A 25706-nucleotide genomic window follows, 5' to 3' on the forward strand; every position below is an offset into this window, starting at 1 on the left:
TCAGATCAGTCGATGTTTTATTGAATCGGTTGGAGAGACAGCGACTGCTAGCACATAACTGAATTTTTTGCTAAAGTAATCACAGCACGCACAGAAATCGACTTGCGGTCGGACACCTGTTAAAGAGCTTACCCATTTAAGAAGACATCGGTTTGCATCCACAGTTGAGATATATACGCTTTCAGAGGTACATTTTAACAAAAGGGTGTTTACAAAAGGAACGTAGGAGACACCATAACACGTAGGGTTGGCTACAATATTTGAGGTTTGGTAACTGTTTTTAATCACAAGCAGATCCAGTGTATTAAGATGTTAGAACGTCTTGAATATCAAGAAAGTCTGTGTGCACGATTACTGGGCTGGACACAATTTTATAGGAGCATTACCGATTACGTTGTAGTAGTTTTTGATTTATGAAGCGGATGGTCGAGTTTCTCCCGAGTTTCCTTTAGTTGACGCTGCTTTTTCCTAGAAGGCGACGTCGTTTCCAAGCGCTGTGTGTCGAGTCGATGTCGTGCTCGGGCGGCTGTTAAGATGCGATTGGATGATCATGTTCCCCAGCTCTGACCACTACCACATAATTTAAACACATTCTCCCTGTTCCTTCACTTTCTTTCTTACGCAAGTCACAACTATGGAATGCAACATAGCTAAGTCAAAGCCATCCATAAGAATGTTGTTAATCCTCAATTTAGAGGCCTACTTTTCTTAACCATGCAAGTCTATGTTTTAAAAAAAAAAAATCACACATGCCTATAAGTTGTAAAAATATGTAACCATGCTGGTGTGGGCTAGGGTTGATTTAAATAAGGAGTATGTTAAGCTCCTGAAAAAAAAAGAAAAAAAAGAATAATATTAATGATAACGCACTTATTAGTACTAGGCAGTCCCTCACAATCTAGACTGACACACATGCAAAACATTCTACTTCAATAAAAAAAAAAATTATGAAAGACCTAATTCAAATTCATTGCGAAAAGATCCCCTCCAAATGGAAAACACCGACATCCTTTATACATTATAAAAAAAAAATCCTGTCCAGATTCTGACTTAAATCAGCATTTAACAGTTTTCTAATATGCTAACAAATACGCTTAACAGAAAATTAGCTGCGCTATACCTATTGTGAAAATTAGCTACAAGCGTCATGAAATATTTCCTAATTCCTGCAGATACGTCCCTGTTTATTAGCTTCCCTTATACAAAAAGGGAGACACATAGACTCTCTGAACAAAGCAAACTTAGTAGCCACGGCCAAAGCCATTGCTGTACTTGTCCTCCATGTAATCATCTTTATCAAAGCCTGAGCCGAGCGAATAACGCTGATAGCCGGAGGCCGCGGCAGAGGACGGGGGAGGAAGTGCGGAGGCCGAAGCACCACGAGCATAGCCGCGCATGTAGCTAGGAGGCGGTGGCGGTGGGGGCGGCGGAGGCAGCAGAGACCGACGATTGCCCAAAGGGCTGCGCTCTCGGTAGTAACGAGGTGCAACGGGAGGTGAGGGGGGTCGCTGCGGAGGCGGAGGACGCCGCTCATAGGGGTCCCGGTCGTAAAAATGCGAGGCGGCGGCATACGGGTCGTGGCGACCACCCCTCTCGTATGCTTCGCGGTCATAGTAGGAGCGGGGAGGCGGTGGCGGAAGTGGTGGCGGCGGAAGACGACCCCGAGGCGGATAGAAATCGCCGAGTGGAGGACGTGGGGGCAGGTAAGGAGGATGGGGCGGATAGTGATGGGGAGGAGGTGGGAAATAGTCATCTCCTCTGCTATTTTTGGCTTGATTACTGCGAGAGAGGGACACAAAGATTTTCTGACCCTCCAATTTTGTATGATTAAGCTCCCTGATGGCCTCCAAGGCCTCATTTTCCCTTTGCATATGAACAAATGCATAATTCTTCACAATATCACACTCCACCACCTTGCCATATGGCTGGAAGAGCTCCTTGATTTTTGAGGCCGTGACACCCTCAGGCACATTGCCAACGTAGATCTTGGTGGCGTTGCGCACCTTGGTAGTTGCGTACTCGACAGTGATGCGCGAGCCGTTGAGAACGTGCTTGTGCAAAGCAGCGACGGCTTTCTGGGCCGCTTCCTCCTCGTCCATGTGCACGAAGCCGTAGTTCTTCAGGATGTCACAGTCGGACACGACACCGTGCTGTTCGAACAACGCTCGCAGTTCAGCTTCCGTGGTGGCCGAAGCTACGTTACCAACAAATATCTTGACCATTTTTACGGATGCTGGGACGATGAGATTCAAAACAGGCTAAGCAGGTTCCTTGGCAACGGCGCACAGCCCCTAAAAAGCAAAAAAAAAAGATGACAGAAATAAGATTACATTTTCACCAAATGACAGTGTTAGCGGCAGCTCTTATCTTGTGAGATTTTTGTGCGGTTTTAGGCTCAAACCAGGAGGTTTTGATTAATCTTCTCTAAAATTGACTTATTAATTTATTGCGCGAGCCAATGTTTTAAGAAACAAAAATCTATTGTTTAAAAGTATGTGCATCCCTCAGAACCATAGTTCTGCATTGAAAAATTTGTTTATTTGGAGAACTTTTATTGATTTCTATCAAAATAAATAAAGACAATGATTCGGACATTAAACAGACATTAGTGCGGTCATTACTTTTTATATAAAAATATATATACACATTTATATAATGACACAAAGACAGTGTAATGGATATCCAGCTCGGTTGATGACGTCACTGGGTGACTTCATAAGCATGGATTGGGTACTTCCCCCCGAAAAAAACAGAGAGCTAGCACCACAGGATTAACTGCACGTTTTTTCTCCACAAAATGGCCGAACAGTTGACTTGATATTTATTTTTTTGTCATATTTTACACAATTAACCGACACAAGCAGCTTTCTCATAAACAAAAACTTAAATAAATTTATTCCACGTCGTCTCCGCACACAATTAAACGGCTACATCTCGGCTAGCATAACATCTGCTATTGTGCTTTAGCTAGCCTTACAGTGTTAGCTACAGCCTGCCCATCAGAAGATACAAAATATACTGCAAATACAGACTTTCAATACCTTTTACAATCTGTTTTTTTTTAATGAACAAACGTTACATAAACATACACAAATAAACAAACACTCCACGTTAGACAAATTCCAGCTAGCTTAGCTATTTAGCTAATCTTTTAAAAAATTCAGCAACTGAATTTATATATGTGTGTGTGCATGCCAGAATTATAAGGAAATCATGTGCATGTTTAATAGTAACAAAATTAAAACATTTAGGAGATAAAAACTTACCGCGAAAGCAAGACTACAACAAATACCCACTGGTTCCTTCTTGTTGTCAGGATTTCTTTAGCTGTATGGATGTGAATCTAATTTTAAATAAATCGATTCACCGTTCTCAGGCATCATGACTTGGAATCGACTCCTACGCTTTGATTTGGCTCAACCTCAGATATTCAACGATACATAAATACAGAGTTATGGAGGCATAAAAAACATTATTATTATTATTATTATCATCTTTCTTATTAATAATATCATTACTAATATTATTAATATTGTCATAATCTAAATTGAATCATCAAGACAAATGATCCGGAGTCGACTCTAAATCGACTCCCAAATCTTTGGAACCGTTTTTCCCTAGCTCGTGGTGAGTGATTGCTTGCATTTAACTATCGCTCCCTAGTGGTGGCCCCCCTCATCTGCATCAAGTGAAATGTATTGTTGTAAATCTTCGGGATGCTGTTGTTTTAATTATATATGTTTTTAACAAAAGTTAAATTACAGTTTTGTAGTAGCAAAAACATAATTCTATAAATAGTACTATTCTCATTATATTGTTTGTTTATATACCATATTATGTTCCCCCTATCGTATCGCAGTTTCCGTAGTGTAGTGGTTATCACGTTCGCCTCACACGCGAAAGGTCCCCGGTTCGAAACCGGGCGGAAACACAGGATTGTTTTTGGTCCCCCCTCGACTTTTAATTTATCTTTTTAAAATAGTAGGTCCGAATTTTAGCAAAAGCTATCAACAACAAATAATAAAGAAAAATTGTTACTTATAACTCATTATTCAATAATTACAAGTTATTGCTATATAGTACTATATTCCTTTAGGGTAAAATTTCCATATCGTCACAAGTCAGTTTATTTCATAGCTTTTTATTTAATCTTCATTACGGGTAAGCACACTTTACAGTGGGGTATGATGTAAAAAAAGTTGCAGCATTTTTTAAATGGTTCTACTTTTCTATCTATAGTATGTTTCTGGTTGCCATGGTTTCCATGCTAAGGCCAGGCGAATTCCTCCCAGTAGCCCGTCCTCTCTGCGGCCATCTCGGCAACCCTCCCAGGCAGTTATTCTGAGACCTGAAACACCAGTGTCAAGAGGACAGGCCTATATACTGGAAATGGATTTAACACGATGAAAAGTTTGTATGGACAATGTGCAGCCCTTGGCCCAGTTATGCGTTTCATTAAAAACTCCTCTACTACCGGTAACCTGGACTGTGCATAGTACAGGATAAAAACAATGGGTGAAGTTGCAGACTTAGTAAGACATTATCCACAGAATTTCGTTTTTCTTTTCAAATATTTTCCTTCTCACCCAAGGGGCCTTGTAGATTTCAGTTTCTCATTTAGGCTATTTTAAATGAAAATTAGTTGAAACTCAGCTGTTTCATTTTAATGCTTTGAAAGCAATCTAAATCATATCCATAAATTTAGGACAAACATGACTAAGAAGAAAAAAAAAATGGCACCTTGTACAAGGAGGAAGAGTAACCCCGGCCTGTGGAAGCTGACTCACTGCAGTGTCGAAAAAACATTTGTTCACAAATCTCTGCCTGCAGGATTCTAGGTGGTCTATGTATAGTCTTAAGAAAATGACTGACAGAAGACACATTCAGACATGAACAAGACATTCTTAACCTAAGGTTATTTTTCTCAGGTCCTTTATGAGCTCTTGCTAAGGCTAAGACTTAACCCATTGTTTTTATCCTGCACTATGCAATGTCCAGGTCTGCGTGGCCATGACTTAAGAACATGTGGTAATAAGAGCATTTATGTCCCAGATTTGACAGGATGATTTTTGTTTTGATGTTATGCTGTGTGTCAGTGAGTAAATAAAGGGTAATTATACAGTATATCTATACAAACAGTTATTAACCAAATCAATTTAAAAGAGTGTAGTTCTCCAGAACTAAAAGCTATGAGGTTATTATATTACCCCAATGCCACCAAAGGCTCTTTGTAGAAACCTAAGTTATTTGTTAACACAATCTTTACACAAATTATATGATTTAAGGTCTATCAGTTGAGGTTTTAATTCATGATTCTCATTAGTGAGTGTCCAAGTAATCCAGAAATGTTTCTGTCCCCTTGCTCAATCCTGTCTGAGAGGTCTACAGATAATAACTTGGACTTGGTTTGGTTTGGGCTCTGCATGCTGTTAACTGTGGAACCTTTATATAGACATGTGTGTGCGCCCTTTCAAATTATGTCACATCAATTACATTTACCTCAGGTGGACTCCTGTGAAGTTGAAGAAACATCAGCAGAAACAGATGCACCTGAGTTCAAGTTTGAATGTTATGGCAAGTGCTGTGTATATTTATGTACATGTTTTTTTAATTATTATTTTTTATTTGTAATAAATTTGCAAAGATTTCAAACAAACTCTTTGGGGTTTTGTTTGCAAAAAGGTAGCTTAATGTGGAAAAAGTCAATTATTGTGAATACTTTCCGAATGCACTGTATATTGAAGATAAAAACAATCTGCAAAAAGAAATTTATAATTTGGGGGATGCAAGATGAGTACTAGAACACATCAAGATGGTTCTTGAAAATTTTGTGTCTGTCTGTGAACGCATCATGTAAAAACTACTCAACAAATTTTAATGGGGATTTCCCAGGTGTATTTAGCCGAGCTTGAGGTAAAATAGAGCCTTTGTGTCATTGCACTCAGCCCATGGGAAGAGAATTTAAATAGAAGACACCCTTATATCATAAAAAAAAAAAGTTATTATCGACCTTGAACAAATCATTGTTTCATAACAAAATTCAACAATGGTGCTGTACATTTTTAAATACGCATTTGAGTGTGCAATTAAAATCTACTTAAACGAAATTCACACCTTCATTGTGCGCATTTCACGCTAACAAAAATTTTAGTTCCAAAATTCAACAGATTCCCTTTTTTTTTTTTTTTTTTTTTACACACGATTGTGAGAGTGCAATTAAATTCTATGTGAACGAATTCGCGGGCACATCGAGTTTTTGAATAAAACAATTCATATGTTGTCTGTAAAACCTGCAGATAGTCTTCACTAGTTAGTTAGGTTTTGTTAATTTATGTTGTAATTTATGTTAGGACTATCTGACATGTCTCTGCTAGCCAGCTAACTAGGCCTCTTAGTTAGCTAGTTTAGCCTCTCTGTTAATTTATGTTGTAAATTAATGTTGCATGTAGCACCTTGGTCCTGGAGGAACGTTGTTTCGTTTCACTGTGTACTAACTGTATATGGTTGAAGTGACAATGAAGCCTACTTGAACTTGAAATCCAGCTTCATAAATAAAAGCCAATTTGACTAGCATAGTTAGGTAATGATATAGCATTTCTTTAGTAATGAATACAATTTACTTACTACATGCCACACCTTATACTATAAACCATACACACATAAAAACCTTGCAAAACAAGAGACAAATCATTCAACTTTTTTTATTCTTATAATATAATCTTCTCCAGAAAAAAAGGCAACAAAACACAGACTCATTCCAGTGCAGCACATTGAAACCAACCAGCAACTCTTAATTACACTACAATCCACCAATAATTACTTAATTGGCCCTTAATTAGTTTTTTTTTTTTTTTTGAGATATGACCCGTGCAGCAGGAAAAGAAATAAACCTATTTGGGCTTAGAGTGCTGAAAGCTGATCCACCTTCGGAGCACTGAAGGTTCAAGTCTGCACTTTTCCAGACCAGACCAGACCAGACCAGACCAGACCAGACCAGACCAGACCAGACCAGACCAGACCAGACCAGATCAGATCAGACCAGACCAGACCAGACCAGACCAGACCAGATCAGATCAGATCAGACCAGACACATTACTGTGATGTACACGTGAGTGTAAAGGCTGAGAATGTGAACCACAGCAAGATGAGTGAATATTCAGATTCCACTATGGCTCTAATAAAGTGTGCGTAGTACTTCAGTCTCAGTTACTCATCACTAAGCGTGCTGTACATTCAGTGTCAGAACCACCAATCTACCTCTCTGTTCATAAACAGTAATCTGGAACTGGAAGTAAGAAAATCAAGTAACGTTGGGGATTGGGGATTACAGCGTGTTGAGACAGTTGCTGGTTTTCGAGTTTGTAGTATAAGAATAACCAGCAAACACTTTTCAGTTCAATAATTACATAAAGTCCTTCCTCCATCACTATACTGTTTGAACAGAGCAAGGAGAAACCACAAAACTGGAAACAAAACAAAATTGCCACAAATAAATGATGACAACAAAATACAGGTGTGTGGGGGGAGGGTGATGTGGGGACAGAAAACCCAAACCAAGGAAACACCTCCCACCAAAAAAATAAAAAATTTAAATAAAATCAAGGCGGCCCTCAAAACATCTATACACACGCCAACCTCTCCCGCCCGACTGTGCTAACCATCCTGCATCATTTACAATCTTTAACCACTTCACTGTCCCCGCTTCTGATGGCGCCACTTTGTCCATTTTCTCCTAACGCACATCTGGGCTCCAGCTCTCTCATCTGCCAAAGTTAGGTTTTTAGCTTCATCCCCAAATCACATAATTTCAATGCTCACAGCTTAAGCTCGTTGGCGATCTTGGAGGCGATGTTCTTGAAGGCGATGGAGGTGCCCGAGATGCGTTTGAAGCGCACGCCGTTGAGGGAGAGGCGTGGCAGCTTGCACACCTCCATCTCCCACTGGACGAAGTCGTCGTGCGAAGGATTCCCTGACTTGCAGAGCAGCATGAAGCGCTCGCGGAGATCGTAATCGCAGTTGTTGGAGTCCAGGACTTTCCGGATCTCCTTTATCATCTCGTTGGGCTCCATGGACGAAGTGGTCTTCATGCTCCAGGTGAAGCGCAGCGAACGCGGCTTGACATCCTTGGAGGACTGGGTGGAGGACGGCGTGCTGGACACTGGAGAGGAGGATGACACTGAGTCCCTGTTTTCATCCACCGTTGATCCCTGGACGCCTTTCTCCTGCTTTTCTGCAGTGCTCAACATGGGTCTTAGGTAGAGGTGATGAGAGGAGACAAAGGACATGATGAATGCACAGAGAACAGATTAGAAAAAGACACAGTAAACGTGACGTGATTTAGAACTGCACAACTACCTCCACTGAAGCAAAGTTCACATACTTAAAAGAATGCATACATTACACCATTTGAATTGTAAACAGGAAAACATGACACGATTGCGAAATAAAATGTGACATTATGATGCAGAGCTACAATGCAGTCAAACCACTTTGGCATCCTTTTTACAAAAATTATTTAAATTAATAAAAACAAAGAAAAACTACAGAAAAAAAAGCATACACTAAAATCATTAAGCTGACTAGTAATAAAGCTTATATATTATGAATAAATGGGTGAAATTTAATAATCAACCCTGCAAGTCTCTAGATCCAAGTCCAACCTATAGTTCAATTCATTAAAAGGTTTTTAGAAAGGATTAATTATAACTTAAAGACAAATTAGGAGCTATAACCAATCACACCCAATGTATTGATCATGTTTAAACATTGTAATGATCATTACTTAATTGATGTCCTCACCTGCTGGCCTCATCTCGACCCTCTCCCTCATACGGGCTCCTCAAAGAAAACCGGCACAAGTTTAGTCTATTAATCACTTCTCATGTTCTTGTTACTGGCCATTAAACAAAACTAACATCTGTATTACTAAACCTCTGGCTACATCCTCCTGCTAAGATATTAGATTTTCTTAAATAATAATAGATTTGAATAATATTAAAGTACCACTGAACTTAAGCGGATAGTTTGCGTAACAATAGATTAATCGAACTTAAAAGGGTGGACGCAAGCCCTGAAAATAAAAAAATAATAATCTTAGAGTGAAATGTACAGTACTTTGCAAAAGTCATAGGCACCGTATTATCTTTTTATATATTTATTATATGAAAACAAACAACAACAAAAAAAACTAAAGTACACTCCTGTGGTTTGCATGAAAATATAAAGCAGAAAGTGTGACAAAGTGGCCAGACGAACTCAGAAACGTATTCTCCAGCACCCTCAGTAAAACCTAACAGCCGTTTTACTTATAAAACTTCTCAAATCTGCATCTAACCCTATTGATTTTTTTCATTTAAAAGAGTTTTTACACCAAATGTTTATTTTATTTCTTTTTAGTGTGCTTTGTACAAGTTTTTCTTAAGACTTTTGCACAGTACTAGAAGTAAAACAGCTGTTAGATTTTACTAACCGTGCTGGAGAATATGCCAGAGTTCTTATGGTAACTTAGTCACATTCGCTCATTTCTATTTACAAAACCCAGGAGCTTACATTAGGTTTTTATTTTTTTTGGTTTACATCTGAAATCTGGTCTGTCATGTAGCATGTTGCTTTTTCTACTGTAGAATGTTTGTATGCCTCTAATGTTATTTATTTATTTATTTTTAAAGTATGTTTTGAAACAGTAAATGGTTTTGTACACAATATTAGATATATAGCACACTTTGTACAAAAGATAACGCGGTTCCTAAAACTTTTGAACAGTATTGCATATCACACACAATTAATAAAAAATATAAATATATTTATTGAAACTTAAAATAAATTTGCATCTAACTTGGTTGAAGAAAAAGTGACTTGACTGTCATTGATATTGGTCTGATTTTCTAGTGTGTTTGTGTGTGTGTGTGTGTGTGTGTGTGTGTGTGGGTGTGGGGGGGACGGGGCACTTATCACAGCATACCACAAAATCAAGACTAAATTACAAAGATGTGTTGGTTTACTAGCCGACTATCTGTTGTTTTTTTCTCATAATAGGATTCAAATAAATACAAATTGTTTAAAATTGTATGTTCAATGGTACTTTGATATTACATCCACAATGAGAATATCAATTAACCAATTTTAATAGGTTACCAGGTTAATCTTACTTTAACCAGAATTATGATGTACTACAACTTTAAAAACTTATCAAGCTCTAGACATTTTCTTCAACAGTGAATTTAAATAAGCATTAGCAGGCTTGGGAACGAAGAGAATAAAAGGGCAATAAATATATCAGCACATAAATAGCGTTGGTGAACCACTTCCATTTCCTCATGGCAGAGATCGGGGAAGCGTAAGCCAGAAAGCGTTGCTGCAAAAGTCCCTCCACCACATATCCCGTAGAGCCTCCTCTCTCAAAGCCTTCAACCTTCAAGGAGTAGCGCACACCCTCACCTTTACTTGATTACATTTTATGTTTGTCTTAAACACCCCTTGTATTATTAGAATACCACAGTACTGTTGTTTTCTCTAATCTGATTGGTCATAATGCATTCAAATCACATGTTTACACTAACAAGTTCTCAGCGTCAGCTGTTTGTAAAGCCCCTTTCTGATATATATATTTTTTGCTTTCTGTTCTCTAAACTCCTCACGTCATGCACTCTAGGTGATCAGCTCAGACGTAAACAGCTGTGACACACACCTGGCATTATGGCCGTGGCTTTAGTGACCACTCGCATTTCATACATTGTTTTCTCTAGAGAAAGGATGTCAGGAACATTAATTAGAGTCGTCTTTAAATTTTAGACAGAAAGGTTTTGAATCTTAAATTTTGTGGTTGTTTAAATTTGAATATCGTGGTTAGCTGACGAAGCTTAAATGAACTAGAGATGAGATGAGATGACTGAATGTATGAAAAGCTGCTGCTATTATGCCTGCCATTAAAACGCTCATATGTCTCGTATGTATAACGTATTTTCCAATAAGTTGGTTCTTTTTGAAACGCATTCAATGTATTACACACTTTGCATCGAAAGAAATGACTATTTATACGCATTCTGTCACATGTCTTGCATTATTCTTTCCTAAATGTGTTTGGCAGCTGTATAAGGAGGCGCGGTGAGGTGCGTGCATACTGACTCCGAGAGGGTGAGAAGGCGAATAAACCCAGGGCGGACAAGACGAGGCCAGAACACAGGGGAAAAAAAAGCAGTGTATCAGCTCCCAAACAGATGGTTTAGTTCAAGCCATTAGGACACTTCAGTAATAGATTTGTCAGGTTTCAGAGTTGCATTTTCATCTGAAGCATGTGACCTAAAGGAGTCGGTGATAGTAGTTACTTAACTGCATTGTAGGAGATTTGCATGAAAACAGCACAGACTATGGCACAGGAGAACTTTTCACGAGGTCGGAGGCACAGCAAACAATGACCGGAGTCAATAGCCCCAACAAAAGGGTGAGATGTGAATGGAAAAGGGATCAGAGTTATTCACGAAGGGAGTAGAAGCGAGGGAAGGAGGAAAAGACTGGAGAAGGAGCGAGCTGGGCAATGGGCGCAGGGCATTAGTGACAGGCAAAACTGTAGAGAGATGTACAATATATCCAGAAAAAAAATCTCTTGCATTGAAAGACGACAGAAGGAAAAAAAGAGCGTACATAAAAGAGTTTTTGCGATGAGTCAAGGGTTATTGTGTTGCCTACCTTCTGGGGAATCTGAATGAGAGATTTCTATAAAGGGGGAAAAAGGTAGGGAAGAAAAAAATGTATTCTGAAATGTGAAGATTAAAAACAGCAAATATGAAAAAAAAAAAAAAGAAGAAATTATTAAGACAGACATAAAATCCCAGGTGGCCTGTCAGGTGAACTGAGCTGGCATGAGAGCAATTAACTGGGTTAACTGGAGGGAGGGCACAGAAGATATTAAGCAATGATGTTATCACAGCTGGATTTAAGTAGCAGTTAATAAAAATTTATTAATTGTAAACATTAGGATTTTTTATGGGTTTACAAAGATTAATGAGATTAAAAGGGGGTGGGGTTCATGGTCATGTTTAGATCCATTATGGCATTTCTCACAGTGAAACCCATCCCTGCTCCATCACTACGAGGGATCAGTTCTTAGCCACAGATACATGTGCCACTCCAAACCAGCTTGTCCTGAAAGAAGGTAGTAACTGCAAAGTCAACAGGCCAGACGAGAGAACGCCAATGGAAGACGATTCCATTCTACAATAACGATCCGGCAAAATGTGATAAACACCTTGAAAGAATTTAACCAATATTTCTCTCTTATATGTCGAGACAAACTGTGCTAGTACTGACGTGACTTTAAAAATAAGGTGATAAAGACCTCCATTGTGAAATACTGTTTTAAAATGCCCTTGCCACTAAAAAACTGTTGTCTACCTTACTTTATATACTGTAGATATGGAATGGAAATACTACTCTAATTCTTGATGAAAATTTCACTTGGGGCCATTCAGCTATGTAATGGCAATCGATATGATGTTGCGGATTCTCCAAACTAGCTTCGTGCCTCGACTCCTTGACGAGGATACAGATGGTCCTGAAGGTCTTGTCGCCCTCTCGGTTTTCTTTATTATTATTTATTTATTTAACAGCTTAAGAGATTCCCTGCCAACAGCCTGCAATGTCGATTCATTCCTTTGGGAGGAAAAATTTATTTAACCTCTGCGCAGGAGGATTTCAAAAGTATTCAAGTTAATAATGAACGTCTGGTTCAGTTGTTCTTTTGCTTCTACTACTTCATTTGCTTTCACTTGTGCAAATGCAATTTCAGTCTGAAAGTAAAAGCTGTTCTTAGACATTTTCACTAAAAGAGGCATTTATTACCTTATACCAAATTTGCTCAGCTAGCTCATTTAGTCATGGTTAGCTTCTTATGTTCATGTACACACGACCTGTATAAATATTTAAACTTTTACACTATCTTGATGCTAAATCTGTTCCAAACAATAAAATCTCCCAAAGATCTCGATCAGTCATGCTTTTTGTCCACCTATTGTGCATAAACATTTAATAACCAGTAACTTAAATATAATGAAGCTAAATCAGTCCGGAACTCACCTGCGCACAAATTTGGAGGTGAATTTGCTGAAGATGCCAGTACCGGTGCGACGGACCTGGCTGTTCCCGTGAGAGAGCGCCGGTGAGGCCGGGGGCCCATTGTAGGTCGAGGCGTGCTGGTCGCGTGAGGCTCTCTGTTGGCCTGCGTGGAAAGTGCTTCTGCTCGTCACCCCTCTTGGGAAGTTGGTGCGGTCTGCTACCGTGGAGTTGCTTATGTTGTTGGTTGAAGGAGACACTCTTTGTGGAACACCGCTGTTTTTTTTTTTTTTTTTATAAATAGACATTTAAAAAATTTGAACAAGGTTAGTTTATTGGTGTGGCCATGTATATTTTCATCATAATGTTGATCATTTTGAATATAATTTTTTTTTTTTTTAGTCTTCAATTGTTTTCTTTTTATGACAGTATAGCAAAATAAGGATTTTTTTTGTTGTTGTTGTTAACTTGATTATAATGTCTACCCTAATCATAAATGTATTTAATTTTTTATTTCCACCCTAATCATAAATTTATTTTAAACTTTTTCTTAAATTAAAAACTATAATTCTTTAATTTATATAAATTTTTTAAAAATCATTCTGCTTTAACTGATGGAAATTTTATTCATCATCATCTTCATAAAAATACAGCACAAAAAAATCCCACCAAAGTGTAAGAGTTAATACGAATACAAATAATAAAAAAAAGTCAGTCTAAGGAGACAATAAAGTTACCAGATGCAGTCAAAACCTTTAAAAAAAATTTCACTAGTGAAATACATCATCTAGTTAAATACAAGTACAACAGTCAGACAAAAAAATTATAACATACTTCATTAGTTGTTATTTATGCCCTTTTTTAAAGTGCAAATCAAATTTTGTCAGCAATGTGTAGTAATACGCTTCCTCTTAAAATGTCAGTATTACAGTAGAACCATCATTGATGCCCTCACATCAACGTCAGAGGAGAGGCATGTAATTTTCATTTTGAAGTGCGTATACATTTGTTTTGGCTGACTCTGTATTTGTACAGTACATATACCGACAGGCATAAAACATGACCAATAGGATGGGATTGTCCAGAATCACATGATATATCTTGTTGTGATACCTAGGTGCCGATTCGAATCGTATTGCGATTCTGTTAATACCGTGATTTTAAAACTATCACACTTTTTTTTTATATATATATATATATATATTCTGTTACAAAAACAAACTTGCCAAATTATATGTTCCTACTAGACAGGATGATGTGCTGCCTGCCAATGTATGAATAGTTTAGACCACCACTGTAGGATTAAAGAGAAATGGCTACATTTCACCATCTCAAATGTAAATTGAAAAAAAAAAAACAAGATTTTTCCTACAAAGCCATAATTCCTATTTTTACTCCCATAAAGAGTTATTCCTAAAGACTTTCAATATGTACTAAAAGACTATTAGAATAAACTAAACAGGCATGTGACCTGGGCAGTATGTTAAATCCATGCCAGACCAGAGATTTATGTTAGATTAGCAGCCATTGGTATAAACCTTTACTTCCACTTACCATATTCAAACCACTCACATGCATTTTAGTACTCAGTCACAGAAATCCCATTCCATGAACAGAACCAAACTCAGTTTTGTTAGTGTGGTGTGAATTAAAACTGAAGAGGAGGAAAGAATTCACACATACTACCATGCAGAGCTGTAACCGTACCTCGACAGTGAAACAGACTCGAGTATAACACAATGCTGTGACATACAAGTTAGAATGTGCATGCTGAATAAGGGTGGTGTTAAGAGTACATCTGTAATGCTTGTGTGTACGGTGAGATTATTATTTTTTTCCTTCCCTCATGAGAAGGAGTGCATTTAGTCGGACGCAGGCTGATAGACGGGTGCGCTCTGAGGCAGAGTCTCGAGGCAGCAGGCACTGGCGAGTGTGTGGGCGGAGAGCTAGAACATACTGCCGTCTGATTCCAAACCTCAAACCACATCACAAATGCTGTTAAGAGTCGAGCGGAAAATGCACTTCTGCACTGATCTGAGATCGTCGCTACTGTCTACTTCATGAGAACAGGAGCAGGATCTAAAGAGAGAAACGGCTCTATAATCGGTGTGAAAGTGCAATTTCCAGCTGGATTCGTCGGCAAGATATGTATGCAGCATAAAAGTAAGAAGCATGGAGTTATATAACAGATCAGGAAAGATGTTAGAGTTTTGTAACGTGTAGAGATATTTCAGCATGAAATGGGGCAAGTGGTGTTCTGTTGTAAGCAAAAGCATAAACAGTGAGAGTGAAATAATAGAGAATAATGCAAATCTTGGTTATTGGAAGATCCTGATGCCTTGAGCAGGCTTGCTCTTTGGCTCCAGCCCAGCATTGAAGCTGTGCTGCCACTTGCCTGGGCAGATGTGCATGGAGGTCTGGGGAGTTGGGGTGGGCAGAGGTGGACAGGGACTTGTGATGGCGGGGGCGGGAGGAAGAAGAGGGAGTTAGAACAGCAGCTGCCGATGCGGTAGAGGCACGGGACCCTGGTGTGCTCAAGCTGGGGGGAGAAACATCCACAAACCCCTTCCTCGAACCCCCAACACAGGATGGGGGGTGGGAGAGGAGTTTGAAGACGTGCACATGTTAGAGACAAGCACATGGAGGACTGGATGGCTGGTGGGACACGGAATTACATAAAAAATATATATAAATAAATAGATAGAAAAGTTCAACATGATGTGTTATATGGTGGTGATGAGCTTTGCATTGACCTAGTTTGGTTACTAGCACATTATTCTTTCAGTCATTGAGTACAAAGATAAACTTCTTAAAAAAAAATAAATAAACAAAAATAAAAATTCTCATGAAAGCAAATGACAAAGGCCTTTTCCCAAAGCGAAGCTAGAACTGTTCTTTTATTTATTTTTTTAAAAAATCGTCAGTCCAGTACCAAAGGTCTCCACTTTATGGTTTCTGCTCAGGTTAGCATCAATAGTTTAAAAATGGAACGTTAGAATTTCTCATTTTAGTTTCCTTACACCATAATTTCACCACTCAGCACTTTTTGAGTGCTTGCCATTCATAACACATTGTGCTCGTTTTACTTTAACTGACAGCGCTCACTGATACTGTTGTATGTGCTCAGATCAGCCAGCTTTGCACTTTCATTTAAGGATACTGTTTATCAGGTCACTGTTCCGCTTGACACACTACATGGCTGAACATTTGTGGACACCAGATCACTCATGGGTGCTTCTTTCGTAGGGCTGAAACGATTCCTCGAGTAACTCGAGTAATTCGATTACAAAAAATTATCTTGAAGCTTCTTTTAATTAATTTTAAAAGCTTGCGTTATGGTTTTGCGCAATTATTTGTTTGGTGTGAAACAGCGTGCTTCCGAATGAAAGTTTAAGATCACTTTCTAACTCCATGATCATTTCTGATTTTTATTTGTTTCTACACTTTAAAACAATGCTAAAAGTGTCCAAAATATGAGATAATCTCCTTTGAACAGTTATTGAGATGTTTCTGCTACCCATGATCTGTAAATCCTTCATAACATCTCCAATCTGAGGTGATGTATGTTAATTGATGATTTCTGAGGTGGGTAAGTCTAAATGAACTTCTCCTCTGCAGCAGAGGTAAGTTTTGGTCTTGCCTTCCCGAGAAGGTCTTCATGAGAGACAGTTTCATCACCGGGCTTGATGGGTTTTGGAAATGCACTTAACAATACTGTTCTTGCAAGGACTATTTCAGTTAGGCTGACCTTTGTGTCTTAAAATAACAAATAACTATTTTTGTTGTTACATAACTGTAGATAAATGTAGTAAATGTAGAAAATAAATCACTACACAAGAATAAAGAAATTTCCAAGTGACTTCAAACTTTCGAGCCGTAGTGTACGGATGGTCAGGTGTGTATTTTTATACAGGATGTCATGCTGTCTGCTTCGCTTTGAACGTGAATCAATAATTGTAAAATACATCCATATTGCTGTCATTTTGTCTCATTTTGCAAAACAAGAAGTATTATTGGAGTGTTATTTATTCATTTAACGAATCTAGGTAAAAAATAGGCTGGGCAGATCTACAGAAAGAGTACCAGCATATCCCCAATCTACTTGGTTTTTTCCGTTTTTTCATACACAATGTGTCATTGGTTGATCTTTTCATAATATACTCAATTTAAAACCCAAGACATGTTTTTAGATTAACTTGGGTACCAAACAGTTAATAAAACTAAGTAACTATTTATATGAACAAGTCTACTACACCGAACTGACCGAGATCATTTCAGTCATCTCTTAGGCTGTCAGAGGAACAAGAACTCGGCCCTTGTTTAGGTTTGTTTGTCCTTGTTTTTCAGTGTAAAAAAGGTAAGCACCAAGTACAAATTAAAAATCAGATGGCCGTAATGATCTGTCTGTCCTTTAGGGAAATTAAACTGGGTTAAACACATGATAATTCAATCATTTGGTACGTTTGCCTGGAAAAGCCGTGATTTACATCTGAAAAGCAGAGAAAAGCTTAAAAGGGGGAGAAGCTACAGGCTGTAAGAGTAATGCATTCTAAGAGCAGACAGAATTTGTATGTTAAAGCAAATTTGCATGCGATACGCGTGTGCGTGTGTGTACACCACAGCATGTGCGCTGAAGGAAGTGCCATTTTTAAACATCAGACGCACAAGCATCAGACAAAAGTAAGGTAAAAAGATGAAAGATGGCGAATGCATGCGAATTAGAGGTGTGTATAAGTGTCTGTGTGTGTGTGTGCTTTGGAGGTGATCGTGCTTGACCCGAGACTTTTGCTACGCTGCACCTTAAACGTGCACAACCCCATGCAGTGTGGTGACTCCTTTTTTTTCTTAGTACAGACTGTACACTCCACTCACTCACACTCATGTCCATTTTCTATCCATGCACACACACAGGCACACTAATCACTCGCATACTCTTTATCGCTCGCGCTCTCTTTCCACCCGCTTGTGCACACACCACCCACTCTCGCGCACTCTCCTTCTACCCACCCACTTGCGCGCACTCACTCTCCTTCAACCCACTCGGACACACTACTCATTTGTGCTCTCTTCTTTGTATCCAGTCACATGCACACACTGTGCACTTTTCTATCCACAAACTGTCTCCCTATTCACTTATACTCTTTTCTACCCGCTCACACTCCCTCTATCTACCCACAACTTTCCACTTTTCACTCTTTTGCACCACATTACATTAATCTTTTTTTATGAAATAATGGTTTTATTTTCCGTAGGATTCTAAAAGAATAATTTCTCTGTTCTTTCCTCTGATCTATTTTCCGAGACGTTTTGTGTCTGATTTTTTTTTATGATGTAACAAATTTACATCTCACCTTAAATATTTTCTTAGTAGGAACCCTGGTATTGTAATATATTTTTAACGATGTTGTCATAACGCCCAACATTGGGACGACTTTGCTTTCGAAAGTTAGAATGACTGATAAAAATATCGATAATGTTGAATGAACGACTTAAACACATGATTAAAAAAAATATATATTTTCTGGAGCCGACCACATCCATGGCCCTTAAAGTGTTTAATTTTTTGTGGAAATATTTTTTCCTTGAGGCGCATCATCGCACTCAAATTACTGTATTTTTTTATAGTTGTTTTTGCGCAGCATCCAAACTGCATCACATTCACTTTCAGGGAACAAATTTTAGACGTTAATTATGTTTTTTTTATTTTTATTTTTTTTATTCCTTTGACCCGATTGCTTTTTCCCAGGATTTTTGTTGCAAGTGCACAGCGCTCTCCCTGTGTTGGCAAGTTCGAATTTAACTCAGGTTATTAATATTGGTCTAAAGTCATTTATGCAATAGTGTGTTATTCGCTGCATTTGTACGCCATTATCCCAATGTCATGCAGTCAACATTGTTCAGACGTCATTTCCTCGAAGTTTTGCTAACTTTCAAAAAGACCCTAATTCTAGAGTTGTCTTAATGTCTGTAACGTTGCCAAAATAACGTCACGGTAACCAAAAATTCTATAAACAGATGAGCAAATCATCATATATTCACTTTAATCAATAGTAGTCTCATTGTTAACAAAAAAGTCTGCATTTCTTCATTGCTCAAGATTGTTATCCACATAACTACTCATGCAAATTTGCTACAAATGATGCAAAGCTTGTGGTTGTTCAAGATGGCTACTTGCATAATGACGGTTTTGTTTCTTGTTGCATATGTGTGTCCAAAACCCCATTAACATCTAAGCCTGTACCATTACTTAGGAATGGTGCTTGTTTAAGGTGTATAGGTTAACTGTGTGGGTATAATAATTTTTTACAGTAATTTACAGAAAATAAAATAAAAAAAGACCTTCATGCAATCAGTACGCATGCTCGCTCCAGTGTAAAACCAAAGATCTTAATTGATTTAGGCTCAAAAAACAAACAAACAAAAAAAACATATATAAAGAGACAGATCGGATTTCACGAGTGTGAGCCTTTCTACTTCTCCAGTGCACAACGTGTTAAACACGGGGTTCACATGCAAAATAAGACATCAACAACATGAGTACCTCAGGGATGATTCAGGTTAATATGATGTGTGCTTTTCTTTACTACAGTGTGTGTATGAGGAGATAGGTATGTACCTGTCCTTGCCATTCTGTACGCCCAGAGTAGATCTCTCAGGACCTGGAGAGCTTCTCCCACGACTCGTACCAGTTGAAAGGATGCTGTTCTGTATGGCACAGAAAGGAAAAAATCGGCATCAAACACAGTAACGCTATAGCTGCCAACTCCGCTACTGCTAACAGGAAGGAAGGGGGAACTAACGGTGGACGGGGTCGGGGTTTTCTTTCGGTCGGCTGTGCTCAGCGGGCTTGGAGGAACTTTAGCCGAGCTGCCTGAGCTTTTTCTCCCGTAGTCTTCAGCGATGTGCTTACTGTCACCCTGAGTGCGCTTAACCGGCACAGACAAACCTGGTACAGGGACGAAGGGGGGAAAAAATAATAATAAAAATGACCTGGATATAAACGCACGCATGAAGCGAAAAAAAAAAAAAAAACTGCATGCAAACAACTTCTCATGCTTCTTGTGAGGTCATTGTGTCTTACTTTGGTCTGTCGATCGGCGCGGCTTCTGGTTCGAGGTACCGCGTTGTACCTTGTGAGAAGGTGATTGGGCATTGTTTGTGAGGTCGATGCTTGGGCGGGGCTTTATTGAGAAATCGTCCAGCTGGGATAGAAAGCAGCGAGCGTTATTATTTGAAAGAAAGCGGGGCTTGCCACAATATCGAAAGCACAATTATCGCAATGAAATAAACAAGCTGTGTTTATCAGTCACATGTTTATTTTTCTCCTGCGACGTCACTGAAGTGCCATTTTGGAGATATGTAGAGATATAGAGATGCGTTCTAAAGGAGATTTCAGCTGAGAAGGGAGACACTCTTGGGACTGGAAGAATGCCAGGGTCCGTTATTTGAATAAACTGTCGTCTATTTAAAACAATGATCTGTTCGTCTTGACCGCAAAAACTTGGACCCTGTCCCAACCTCATACTGAGATATCACAAACCCTCCTTTATGAAGAGACCAATGGAGGAAAAAGAAAAAAAAAGAAAAAAAGAAGCTATAAATCCCTTAAAGCCTACAGACTGATTTGGATAGAGCAAACCGATGGAAATTGATCATACTGAAACAGAATGCAAGAAACTGACAAGTGAAATGTTTGCCAAAATGGCTTGCGCACCTATGCAAAAGTTTAGGCACCTCTTTATAACAGATTTTTGTGATTTTTTTTTTTTTTTTTTTTTTTTTAAGATGTTAACACATTTCACACAATTCTTGTACTTGGGATTTTCTCCCATTCTTCCTTGCAAAAGACGGAACTGCATCTAGTTCCGTAATATTCTTTGGTTGTTTTGCAAGCTCAGTTCTTAAGATCTAGCCACAATGATGTTTAAATCAGGGGACTGTGCTGGCCGTTGCAAAACCTTCAGCTTGCGTCTCTTGAGGTATTCCATAGTGGATTTCGAGGTATGTTTAGGAACATTGTCCTGTTGTAAAAGCCATCCTCTTTTTAGCTTCAGCTTTTTTTTTTTCTTTTTACAGATGCTGTGATGTTTGCTTCCAGAATTTGCTGGTATTTGGTGAAATCCATTCTTCCCTCCACCCGTGCAATGTTTCCTGTTCCTGTGCCACTGGCTGCAACACAACCACAAAGCATGATAGATCCACCCCCATGCTTAATAGTTAGCAAGGTGTTCTTTTCATGAAATGCTGCTCCTTTTTTTCTCAAAACATGCCTTTGCTGATTGTGGACAGAGATTTCTACTTAAACTTCATCAGTCCACAGCAATTGTTTCCAAAACACATCAGGCTTCTGTAGATGTTCTGTTGCGTACGTCTGACGTTGGATTTTATGTTAAGTTAGGCAGTTAAGTTAAGTTACGCAATTAAGGTTTTCTTCTGCTGACTCTTCCATGAAGGTTTTGTGGAACGGTGCACCACCACTCCTGAGTCTGCTAAATCTTCCCACAGGTGTCAGAGTCAAATGGGGGTTTTGATTTGTCTTTCTGACCATCATAAGAGCAGTTCTCTTCCAGAGTTTTCTTGGTCTTCCAGATATCATCTTGACCTCCATAGTTCCCCTTAACTGCCATCTCTTAATTACATTTCTTACTGCGGAAACTGCAAGCTGACAACGCTTTGCTATCTTCGTGTAGCCTTCTCCTGCATTATGGGCATCAATAACTTTAATTTTCAGAGTCTTACACAGCTGCTTAGAGGAATCCACGGTTGTTAAGGTATTCCAAATAAGAGTGTGCACAAGGTTCGAAGAGTCAAAGTATTTGTAAAGCTTTGAAATTTGCATTTACTATTGAGAGCTGTTGCCATGCATCAGATTTAACGAGCTGATTAAGGTCTGAAACCTTGTAAAAATAATTCTATATATATGTTTTTTAAATTTTTGGCATAAAAAGTAACTATGCATCAATGTTTGCCGAGAATTTTGTGCTTTTTCTTCCTTTTCCAGGAGAGACTGTGTTAACATCTTTTAAATAAAAAAAAATCACCAAAATCTGTTATATATTAGGGAGTGTCTAAACTTTTGCACAAGACTGTATTTCGTGTTCAGGATGATTAACCATCATATAATGTTTGCGTGTGTTTGTTATAGGTAACGTAACTTCCGGTTTCTTTACTCTGTAAGGTTCATTGGTTCTTCTTTGCTTTGCTGGAGTTTGTACACTAGTAATCGGACAAATTAAAGGAGGGAGAACAAATTTGTGAGAGCAGAATACCTCCAAAATGGCGATTAAACCTCAAACGCTCTTCTATTAAAGTGAGTTTTGCATAAATTTTTAGTGTGCTTATTTACATGATTTTTTTCTCTGTGTTAATTAAAAATACAAAAATACAATTGCAATTCAGCCCAAACACAAAATAAACTATACAACCTGCTTTGCCGCTTATAAATCATGAATGAACGTTTGTGTATTTTCACACCTGCCAACCCCGAACATTTCCTAAGGTCTGTCTAGATCTAACCTCCTGCTTTATTCATAGTTAAAATAAAGACTCTAGGAAATATTACATGCACAAACACTCTGACTATTCTAGGAAAAAGACCAGAGTTCACAACAATTAATAATTAAAGTGCCTCAACCTTAATTAAAACAGACGAGCAACAGCTTTCCCCCCCCAAGCGCCTGGTGGTTACCGTAAAACCCTATGTACGGGCTCACTCCAGTCTCCTGCATCACAGCTGTCCTGTTTGACTCCATCTGTGCTGACATGTATTATTGTAAGGACGCGGTTGTGTAAAGCTGCTTTGCGACAATGACAATTGTTAAAAATGCTAAGCTAATAAAATTAAATTGAATCTCATTTGAGTCAAAACTTGAAGCAGTAGAAGAAAGTACAGCTTTAACCCATATTTAGTGGAATCATTAGATGAAAAATAGTTAACTAACGTAAAAATGCATTCATAGGTTTTTGGTTCACATCAACAAACTGAAAACAGTTCTTACCGTCCCTGACAAACTGAGCAGGACGAAATTTAAGCGTGAAAATCTAGTCAAAACAAAACTTGAAAGGGGTTGTGGCTTCAAAGCACGGTCAGGTAATATCAGACTTGCCTACACGACTGTCAATCATTTCGGATTCATATGTCAAAAGGCTCACCTGCTATTATTATTATTATTTTTATTATTGAAACGTTCAAGCTATTTTGCTGGCATTTGAATTAATAACCAGCACCAGCGTTTTCTTATATTAAGATTTGGAGCACCTGTTTAGGTTGGCAGGTATAAATTTGTTGCAGAAAATTCCTAAACACACACAGGACCAGGATCATAGACAATGTGTTTTTACTGACACGTTCACATACCTCTGAATTCCTGTAGTCCAGTAATAAGTAAGTTGCCATGATTTCATCATACTTCTGGTTGATAAGGGAGTCATGTATCTCCTCTTGACTGTATCCCATTTGTAGCATGATATCTGGTGTGGGTGAAGATAAATAAAAAAATATATAATAATATATATAAGTAAACAAACAGTATAAAAAATAAAATAAAAAAAAAACACAACCATTTCCAAAACCTACACCCCCGTGTCTCCATCCCATCCACCCTCTCCCCCACCCCCTACAATTTTCCCAGCCCACCGACACCAGACGTCTGCCCCACCTCTCTTCCAACCCCCTGCACTGCCGGGGTGCTGACCTGTCCTCTTGGGGTCCTTGTAGTCGGGCTGAGGCTCGATGTAAGGCAACAACTCATCGTCCTCATAGCCCACGTTCATCCACCGGTCCTTCATGATCTGCTGCTGGAGAAAAGCACAAAGACACAGAGAAGAGACAGAGCATAGGTGTAGTTTAAAGTTGGGATTGCTAGGAATAAACGCTAGCCTGTAGAGTAAGGAAGTAAATTTCGGAGTCCGGCTTGAATAGACCCCCCTCAAAAGCGACCTGTCAGCGGACGGCAGCAGGCGCCGCTACAAACCTCAAGGCTCCCTCTCTTGGTGGGGTTGAGGATAAGAAATTTCTTCAGCAAGTTCTCACAATCCGTGGACATGTAGAACGGTATTCGGTACTTCCCTCTTAAAACGCGTTCGCGCAGCTCCTGCAACGTTAAGAACCAGCACATCAGCATTCAAAAGCCATCAAAGCTCCCAGTGACATGACTCTGATCCATATTGATGTCTCACCTTCAGGTTCTGTCCGTCGAAAGGAAGCGAGCCGCTGACCAGTGTGTACAGGATGACCCCCAAACTCCACACGTCCACTTCTGGCCCGTCGTACTTTTTTCCCTGGAAGAGTTCTGGAGCTGCGTACGGGGGGCTGCCGCAAAACGTGTCCAGCTTGTTGCCCAGGGTGAACTCGTTACTGAAGCCAAAATCTGCGATCTTGATGTTCATGTCAGCATCCAGGAGCAGGTTTTCAGCCTGGAAAAAAGGAGATCGGATGAGGATGAGAAGGAGTCATGATTATATACACATACATTTAGACCACATCAAGCACTAGCTTTGTTCATACATGTTGAGCAAGAAAAAAAATGTAATTTGAACATGTAACAAAATCACCTCAATTCACTTATACCCACAGTTGAAGAGGGTAGGTGAGGTCAAGGGTAACATCTGGGAATACGAGCGTCTTGTTACGACATGCATGAGGAAAATCGATAAATTAACGATTTTTCCAGCAGTACACATGTTTTTACCATCGTTGAGTGCTGTTACCACGGCAACTCAACCATAATCAGGCCTATTCAGAACAGACCTCACATCTTTCTCAGATATTAATTAATCCAGGTGTGAAAGGTACATTTTAAAAGCAAGCAATGCCATCAAATGTGCAAATGGAGGCAAATCTAATCAATCATGCTGGATTTGTTCACATCATTACTAATTGTGTCTGAAAGTGCAGAGGTGTCTAAGAAGCTAAATCTGAAAATAAGTGATGGTTAGGGAGCTTGGGGTCAAATCCGTCCAAGCTCCCTAACCCTATCTGCTTCAGCGGTGCTGCATCGTGACCGACCCTGCACTATGAACTCAGTTGCTGTGCTGAAATACGTATGTGATGAATAAAGATTTGAACTTGCCTTAAGATCTCTATGAACGATGAACTTCTGGTGACAGTACTGCACTGCTGAAACAATCTGCAAAGACGAACAAAAGCAAAGTAACATCTAATAGAGTCCGAGTTGTTTTTCAGATGAACAACTTACCGACCAATTTTAAAGATCTTCAAGAGTTTATGTTAACTTAAAATAATATGGGACCTTTAAAAAAAAAATGGATAAGCTACAAAGGTGACCAAATAATTACTTTTAAGATTCTAGGTGTTTTGCACAAGTGTTTTGTTTTTGCCTTGAATTAAATGTTAACTACTTAAAAAAAAAAAAGAAATATCCGGTACTTTTACAAGCTCTGCGTGCGTCCCACATTCACAGCGTCTCACCTGTCTAAATTTGGCTCTGGCTTCTTTCTCTTTCATTCTGCCATGTGCGACGAGGTAATCAAACACCTCTCCTGTATCAGGATGAACGAGAGAGAGAGAGAGAGAGAGAGAGAGAACAGTCAGAGGGATGACAAAAGCTTGATTTAAGAGTACTCTGCAGACAGCATAAAAAGAAAACAAGATCTGAAAGAGCTACTTTCATGACACTGCAAAAGCTGGGGAGGAAAAA

General features: G+C 38.9%; 2 protein-coding genes and 1 non-coding gene across 19 annotated transcripts in view; 1 reads left to right on the forward strand and 2 right to left on the reverse strand.

Moving 5' to 3' along the window:
- zgc:77262 (uncharacterized protein LOC402952 homolog) lies at positions 1–3348 on the reverse strand. The gene is made up of 2 exons (XM_053479102.1): positions 3267–3348; positions 1–2291 (listed from the first exon to the last, which is right to left on the reverse strand). Exon 2 carries the CDS (start codon positions 2220–2222, stop codon positions 1242–1244), a length of 981 nt encoding a protein of 326 aa, XP_053335077.1. The 5' UTR covers positions 2223–2291; positions 3267–3348; the 3' UTR covers positions 1–1241.
- Positions 3349–3858: 510 nt separating this feature from the next.
- Positions 3859–3931, forward strand: trnav-cac (transfer RNA valine (anticodon CAC)). Its single transcript has one exon. It is a non-coding gene; the product is annotated as a tRNA-Val (tRNA).
- Positions 3932–6687: 2756 nt separating this feature from the next.
- The window catches only part of mark2a (MAP/microtubule affinity-regulating kinase 2a), a 47149-nt gene continuing 28130 nt past the window's right edge, over positions 6688–25706 (reverse strand). For 2 of the 17 annotated variants that reach the window (XM_053478329.1, XM_053478326.1), the window contains exons 6-19: positions 25478–25548; positions 25119–25175; positions 24226–24462; positions 24021–24140; positions 23706–23844; positions 23405–23517; positions 20129–20249; positions 19848–19993; positions 19664–19752; positions 15443–15616; positions 13072–13323; positions 11686–11712; positions 8800–8838; positions 6688–8250 (exon numbers count right to left, since the gene is read on the reverse strand). In XM_053478329.1, the coding sequence (XP_053334304.1) occupies positions 7815–8250; positions 8800–8838; positions 11686–11712; positions 13072–13323; positions 15443–15616; positions 19664–19752; positions 19848–19993; positions 20129–20249; positions 23405–23517; positions 23706–23844; positions 24021–24140; positions 24226–24462; positions 25119–25175; positions 25478–25548 (2021 nt within the window). In that variant the 3' untranslated portion in view covers positions 6688–7814. The remainder of the gene's footprint in view (positions 8251–8799; positions 8839–11685; positions 11713–13071; positions 13324–15442; positions 15617–19663; positions 19753–19847; positions 19994–20128; positions 20250–23404; positions 23518–23705; positions 23845–24020; positions 24141–24225; positions 24463–25118; positions 25176–25477; positions 25549–25706) is intronic. The other 15 variants (XM_053478332.1, XM_053478330.1, XM_053478328.1 and 12 more) reach the window with 15 other exon arrangements.

This window comes from Clarias gariepinus, chromosome 19 (assembly GCF_024256425.1).
Source record: "Clarias gariepinus isolate MV-2021 ecotype Netherlands chromosome 19, CGAR_prim_01v2, whole genome shotgun sequence".
Classification (NCBI taxonomy): Eukaryota; Metazoa; Chordata; class Actinopteri; order Siluriformes; family Clariidae; genus Clarias; species Clarias gariepinus.